Source organism: Aquarana catesbeiana, linkage group LG02 (assembly GCF_042186555.1).
Source record: "Aquarana catesbeiana isolate 2022-GZ linkage group LG02, ASM4218655v1, whole genome shotgun sequence".
Classification (NCBI taxonomy): Eukaryota; Metazoa; Chordata; class Amphibia; order Anura; family Ranidae; genus Aquarana; species Aquarana catesbeiana.
In genome coordinates this window covers 141,389,620-141,397,132 of record NC_133325.1, presented here as the reverse complement: position 1 = coordinate 141,397,132, position 7,513 = coordinate 141,389,620, and the positions used below count along the sequence as shown (strand labels likewise).

The 7,513-nt window shown below is 41.5% G+C and overlaps 1 protein-coding gene across 1 annotated transcript; it reads right to left on the bottom strand.

Moving 5' to 3' along the window:
* Positions 1-2,843: 2,843 nt before the first annotated feature.
* KRT18 (keratin 18) lies at positions 2,844-7,236 on the bottom strand. The gene is made up of 7 exons (XM_073613549.1): positions 6,692-7,236; positions 5,280-5,362; positions 4,887-5,043; positions 4,052-4,216; positions 3,735-3,860; positions 3,433-3,653; positions 2,844-3,057 (listed from the first exon to the last, which is right to left on the bottom strand). Exons 1-7 carry the CDS (start codon positions 7,142-7,144, stop codon positions 2,934-2,936), a joined length of 1,329 nt encoding a protein of 442 aa, XP_073469650.1. The 5' UTR covers positions 7,145-7,236; the 3' UTR covers positions 2,844-2,933.
* Positions 7,237-7,513: the final 277 nt, after the last annotated feature.

Sequence of the window (7,513 nt, the reverse complement as noted above, 5' to 3'; positions counted from 1 at the left end):
TGTGCGAAAATCCTGTTACAATAAGCAGTCATTTGTGTATATGACAAATACAGGATTAGACTGACCTTCTGAGATATTACCTTTCTAATACTGTCTCCTCCATGCTCATCTGCCAGACGTATCTCAATAGTCAAATCAGGAGGCTTCCAACAAAGCATGCTCTAGGGAGACACACCCTGCCCTGAATACATCCTGCTGAAAACCACCGGCTGGCAGGTATTCTTTTATCAGCCTTGTTTATTGTATACACTGTCTGTAAAATACTTTTATCTATCCTAGCTAGTGTATATAAATCACATGGACAATAATTTTTACTTTATAGCTGATCATATAACCAAGTTACATATGCTTAAGCTGGCCATAGACCACCTGTAGCAAATATTTCGAACATTCACGACTGCTTTGTTATAGTTTTTGAGAATATCATCATGGAGTGACATCATTTTGAACGGCATGCTACGTTTTAATTGTTCAGTTTCGGCATATGCATTGCAAGAAGTACGATTTTTACCACCCAAGAATAACGTTGACCTTTTAAAATTTGTTCTACAAACTTTTCTAATCTTGTTCAATTTTTTCATCTCTCTTAAAAGGAGATGTAGAGCCAAAGCTCTTTTGGCTCCATTTCTCCTTTAGAACACAGGAGTGCATTTCGTTCTGCACTCCTGTGATAGATTCAGCTGACAGTGGGCTAAAGTCTGCTGTGGCTTGATGTCACTTAGCCAGTCTAAACTCTGGAGGGGTCCCGACTTTAATATGCTGCTGAGAGCCCGAGCCCCCTCCACAGCCCATCGCTCCAGTGAGTGCTGGAGGGGCAGAGCAGAGAGCCGGTGACTGACAGTCACCACTCTTTGCGCACTGAAGAATGAGAACCGAGCGATCAGCGGTCTTTGATTGCTTGGGTTGCAGTCTTAAAGGCGGGCGGGGATAGATGGAGCATCAGGTTAATGCTGCATCCACCTAGGTGAGTATGTGGGTTTGTTTTTTTTTTTTTCCCCAAACTCTATACTTCTCTTTAAAGTAAAAGAACTATTATCTAGTTGTACCCATTAATTATCAGAAAACTGAACAAACCTTCCTAAAATTGTCCAAATTCCATAGGGGAAGCTGTCCCTGCTGGGAGAAGACTGATTGCTAGCAGCTATAGCAAAAGAATCCAGCAAGCTAGTTGTACCCAGGTTGATTGATCAAGCTACATTCAGCCTGCCAACGGGCCAGCCTTAGAGGAAAGAGTTCTTAGTTTCAATGAGGGAGAAAGTGACTGGAGCAGTTTTTTTTAAGTTCAAGAAGGAACACTACAAGTAAACTTCTAGAAAAACTTTATAAGTCTGTGTTTCCTGCATTTAACTTGAAATTTCACGGTGGTTTAGTGGAGGGCTTTTTTGTTCATTTCAGCTACCATATTTTACCTGGTTATACTTTGTGGTTTTAAGGTGGTCCTATTGCGCTTCACAATAATGGTCCATGGAAATGTCTATCACTGAAAACCATTTTCACCCTAAGGGCATACTGTGCAAAAAAAAAAAAAAAAAAAAAAACCCCACTTTTTTTTTTGGGCAAGGTTTGCATTTTACCTTTAGTGAGTGTTGACCCTCCGAGTATGCCCAATACAATATAGCAATGCTTGCCTAAAATTCTGGACCAGAGCATCAGTTGTTTAAAATGCTGCCAAGCAGTGTTAGCAGCCCTGCTCAACACACCACTACCCTTATGAAATTTAAGAAAGTGGGAGGTGTTCTGTAGTCCTTACACACTTCATGCCTTCGTGACAATACTGCTACAGTGGGCAAGTGTCACCCAATGTTTTGGTTGACAAGGACATTACTGGTGGTGGTGGGGGGGACCCCCACACATACTATTGGGGTAGTGAACTGCCCCGACCTGGGCAGGAAGGGGGTGAAAGTGCCCTGTATTGAAGTGGTTAAGCCAGCAATACAGGGTTAGATTTCACCTGTTCAGCCCATGGACAGGGCAGAAAAATCAATAGGTGTATGTATGGAGGAATCTGCACTGCTGGCTATTTGTTAAAAGTAGCTCAAAGACCTGCAGCTTAGCCCTAGACAGTGACCTCTTCTGACCAGATGCCATCACACACACACACTATTCAGTTGACAAATTTTCCAGACAATTTTTTTTCAGGCTGGTTGGTGCGGTCAGAACCAACCACAGCTCAATTCAGGCAATTGGCTAGCTTTAATTATGCCTGCTCTGTCTTTATATTCTTGGACAAACAGGAGCAGAGGAACAAGTGCCTTAGGCCTGCCATACACAAATCAAATCTCCTGCTGAACGGAGACCAAGATTTGCACCATTGATGGGCAGGCTGAATGTACCAGGTCGAGCGATTGATCAACTGTGGTACAGCCAGCCTGCTTGATTTTACATGCAATTATCACTAGTGGCTGCTATAGCCGCTAGCAATAGTCATAGTCTTCTCCCAGAAGGGATGGCTTCCACCACCAGGATAAGACAGATAATTGCCAAGTCCCATTAGCACTGTCTGTTGATTAGGAAATCGTACAAAATTTCTTCCTGCAACCTGTAGGTGCAAGAAAGAAATGCACACCGTGTATGGCTGGTCGAAGTCATATGGGTTTGGAAAACACATGACTACAAACTGATTGCGATTCTTCACTAATTTATGGAGGAGGCTCTAAAGTACCAATGAGCATTGCTGAGTATTCTGGCACTTGATGGGTTATGTGAAGCCATCCTATGGCCCAAGGCCCCCCCCCATACTAAAAACAAAGGGCACCAACTCTCCCCAAATGCAAAGAATGTTAGCACTAAAAGAGGTCTTATCCTGTTCTCTAATATAGAAGAAATGGCACAATACACAAATATATGCAAAACCTGGATTCTTTATTCACTGAAATGCATTGGACATAAAAACAGACAAAAAAAAAAAAAGTTTCCAGGCAATAGTGTGTCATTTAGGACTCAAGAACATGTGTGTCATTACTTTCTGAAACAACTTTTCCATCTATAATCTTCTGTGTTGTTGTGATGACTTTCTTTACTGTCTGTGTGGATGATGCTGAGAGGGCATCTTGGAGGCTGCAAAGTTAAAAAAAAAAAAAAAAGTTATAAATTAAAGAAGTGATCGAAGACCAGAACAAAGCCATTCTTTAGAGATAGTGTTCTGCTGTGTGGTCATTTGTTCAAATAGAACCATCATGATGATTTATTATAGCTCACACATTGGCATATATTAGAGATTAGCAAGAGAAATAGGTGTCAAAGTTTCACATGGATGTCCAGATCAAGATACATCATGAGGCCGGAATTAGATCATAGCAGAGATACCCTGCATACAGCCAACTCCTGGAATCCCTTTGTGATACAGAACTTTGCCAAGTTAGGAAGCTTGTGGATATGAATGATGCGAATTGATAGTAACCGCAATTTTAAAATTAAAATCAGTACATTTACCTGAAATCATCTCCCTCGAGGAGACGTCTGTATGTCTGGATTTCGGATTCTAGCCTCAACTTGGTGTTTAGTAGGGCCTGGTACTCTTGTTGCTGTCTCTGGCAGTCATTGCGTACTTGTGTCAGCTCTCCCTCAAGTGCCTGAACTTGGGCACTAAGCATTTCCAGTTCCATAGCATAACGACTTTCTGTGTCATGAAGGGAACCTTCAAGGTTGTGTTTCTGTAGATTTAAAGTAATCCATTTTAGGACAAAGTAGATTACACATTGTGAACAGGCATTTAGGACTCCACGAGACATTACCTGATTGCGTAGTGTTTCCAGCTCTATCTCCAGAGATTGAATATTGCGACGCAGCTCTGTCACTGTTGTCTTGGAGGAACGAAGTGCTTCTGAATCTTGGGTGATCTGCACAGTGTGCTCCTCCACCTGTAGATAGAGAAAACCCCACTCTACTTTACTGGACCCAATAAAGGATGCTTATCACACTGTATTGCAATTCAATACACATTTTTGTCATGCTGGCAATGGAAAGTTTAGAACAAACCCGAAGGTTTTGTGGATTGTAAATGCACATACTACTAGTAGGTGTAGCTTTATTTCATGGAATACTTTCATACCTTTGCTTGGTACCATTTTTCCGCATCTTCACGATTCTTCTGTGCCAGTGTGTCATATTGTGCTCGGATTTCTGTCATGACTTTGCCCAGGTCTTGAGTATTGGGAGCATCTACCTCTACTGTTACTGCGGAGCCAGCAATCTGAGCCTGGAGTGCATGGACATCCTTCAAAGACAAAAAAACAAAAAAAAATTAGGCTGGTTGGTTCTTCCACTTATGATCACCCTTAAGTACATATAAAAAAGGTGCCAAACACATCGATTGCTAGCAGCTATAGCCACATGGAAAAATCTGACAGGCTGATTGTATCCAAGTTAATTGAGCCATCAACTTGGGTACAATCAGCCTGCCCATACATGGCTCGAATCCTGCTGAATCAGAGGTTTGAACCAGCTAGAAATGTTGCAGTGCATATTTTAAATGGAAAGTCACCATTTTACTTTAGGATCAATGTCCCACTGCATGTAGATAACATGTATATTATAACTGTACAGTCAGAAGGATCTTTGGACTGGTGGGAGGAATGTAATATAACATCCTTTAAGCATAGGCCGGAGAGCATACTGGCCCTATCTAGCCATCTAAAGGAACAATTAACTTCTGCAGCAGAAGTCAGGGGATGCACACTGTTACATAAGACTTTCCATATAGACAAGAATGGTAGCAGGTGATAGCATTCAAAGATGGACATATATCCTCCCTTCCACAAGCTGCAAGAAGTGCTCCAAGGAGAACAAGTCAAATTTGTAAGAGTATATTTACACATATTAGAACCATATTTAAAGTTTAACACCTGTTACTTTCTAGCACCCTTTAACCTCCTAACTTTACTTACATCTTCGTGGGTCTTTTTAAGGAAGATCAGTTCCTCCTTCAGAGACTCGATCTCATTCTCCAGGTTGAGTCTAGAGACATTGGTGTCATCGATGACTTTGCGCAGTCCATTAATATCAGTCTCCACAGACAGGCGGATCGCCAACTCCGATTCAAACCTAAAAAGAAAAGAAAGGGTGATCAGACCATTAGGGCAAATTTCCCTGTTGCTTTTCTATTTTCATAGCGGATGGAACTTTGCTGAGCTGTGACAGCACATTTCATGCTGGTTTGGCATGGCCTAATTTACTCGTTGACATATTAAGAAATCATTCCAGTTAGCTAGGGAGTGTAATTATATACAGGAAAGGATAGCTCTCATCTGTTCAGTTCCAAAGGGAATTGAAAGACTTACTTTACTCTGAAGTCGTCAGCAGCAAGGCGAGCATTGTCAATCTGCAGGACTAGCTGAGAGTTGTCCAAAGTTCTATCAAATACCTAAAAAGAATATGAAAACAATTAGAATAACTCCATGCCATTAGTCAGCACAGCATGGGGCATCGACTACAAGTGAAAACTCAGTAGCCGCATGCCAAATAATAAATGATGGCTTCTGATTGGTTGATGGGCACCCACCTCAACCAATCCTGAATGTGCTCTAATTAGGCAAATTGCAATGTAAAGCATTATTAGCCTCAATGTAAAGCTATAGTATACTGTATGCTAAAAGTTACAAGTACCAATGGCCTCAAGCATCCTTGAAATTAGGATTTTGTCCAAGACAAACAAATCTTTGCATCATTGAAGTACGAGCACTCCTGAAGGTTTGCTGGGCCTTTTAGTTTTATACAAGAAGCAGATGCGTTTCTCCAGTAGAGCTACTAGAGTTAGTGGCAGGTTATCACAGTTCTAAACTATTACTGACAGTCAGGGAATTAGAACACAAAGACCCTATAAAAAAATTTTTTTTTTTTTTTTTTTTTTTTTAAGACACAAATCCCTTGAGTACCGCACTAATGATTTGTTTGCAGCTCCACAGGACTGCCAGGAAGAGAATCCGCTTAACTCCATCCAGCCCACATCCTGAACTTTAACTCTTCTGATTCCTCCTAAGCTTTCCTGTACTTGTTGCACCCAAGTTATCTCCCTTACAGCTAAGGAACAGTTTAAGAGTTTATGCATGGGATAAACCAGTAAGCCTACATGTAAGAAACTCGTAGGCAAACAGATACATACCCTTTAAAATTTTAATATATAGGTCAGGATTTTATAGTTATACATTGGCTAGGAAAAAAAAAAAAAAAAAAAAAAAAAAAAAAAAACACCCCTGTTCAAACCCTAGCAGTAGCATCAATGGGGCAAAAAATAAAGTTTCTGTTGTATTAACTCAGAAGGGGGGAATTTACTACAACTGGAGCAGCCAGAATCTGGAGCAGCTGTGCATGGCAAACCAATCACCTTCTAGCTTTCATTTTCAAAGCCTAGATGAACAAGCTGACTGGTTACTGTGCGCAGCTGGTCTAGATATTGTCTGCTTTAGTTGAATAAAATTGCCCTCCCCATGCTAAAATTATACATCCTAGATAGTAAGCTCTAATGGGCAGGACCCTCTGATCCCCCCTGTACTGTCTGCCCAACGTTGTAAAGCACTGCACAAACTGTTGGTGCTATATTAATAATAATAAACATACTGTAATCATATAAAAGGAATAGTTTACTAATAATTACTCATTTTTCATTCAAACATTTACATTGATATATTTTTTTTATAGAAATATTTTACAAAACAAAAAAGTATATAAAATATTAGTGAGGTGGGATGCTCACCTGTTTGCGCAGTTCCTCCAGAGTTTTGAAGTATGGAGACCAGTCCTTGGTGGGTCCCTTCTTTTCCAAATGCTGACGAATCTGCAGCTCCAGGGTTTGATTAGCGGATTCTAGGCTGCGTACCCTATCCAGGTAGGATGCCAGGCGGTCATTGAGGTCTATCATGGTCTCCTTCTCATTCTGGCCACTTCCTAGGAGACTCATTGAAGATGTTACTGCACCAGAGCCACCACTGAATCCTAAGCCACCACCGAATCCAGAGCCACCACTGAATCCTGAGCCACCACCGAATCCAGAGCTAACCGTAGACACCCTGGACACAGAGATCCGAGAGCCTGAGCCCCCTGCCCCAGCATGGACACTGGCAGAACTGCCACCTCCTCCCATCTGAGAGCCATAGGAGTAGAAGCGCTGGGATTTCAGGGGAGAATAGGAAGCAGTGGTGAAACTCATGGTTGTAGTTTGGATCGGGACAGAGGTGTTCACAGACCACTGGCACAAAGCTGCTGGCTACTCAGTGTTAGTCGGAGCAGAGTATTTATAGTGAGTAGGGGGAGTGACAGTCCTCTCCTCCTTCCAACTGATCCTCCCCACTGCATTCACTCCATTACCAGGGTGGAGATTCACGGGGGAAGGGGACAGACTTCATTCATTGTAAAGTAACATAGAAAAGACCACACCTTTAATAAACCGTCCTGTAGTGATAAGTGTAAAAACTGGATTTTTCTTGCTTCCTTTAAAGTGAATATTACTTAATAAAAAATAAATCCTTGTAACGTACAACCAGAAAAAAATAAATAACAAAAGGGTAACAAAACCGGA

What these genes read in the sequence shown, in the direction of transcription:
- KRT18 (XM_073613549.1), bottom strand. Translation starts at nt 7,144, where the DNA reads ATGAGTTTCACCACTGCTTCCTATTCTCCCCTGAAATCCCAGCGCTTC. An exon ending in TTAAAAAGACCCACGAAGAT is followed by an intron (nt 4,217 to 4,886) that starts GTAAGTAAAGTT and finishes TTGTCTTTGAAG; the next exon opens with GATGTCCATGCACTCCAGGC. An exon ending in CTCGAGGGAGATGATTTCAG is followed by an intron (nt 3,058 to 3,432) that starts GTAAATGTACTG and finishes TTAACTTTGCAG; the next exon opens with CCTCCAAGATGCCCTCTCAG.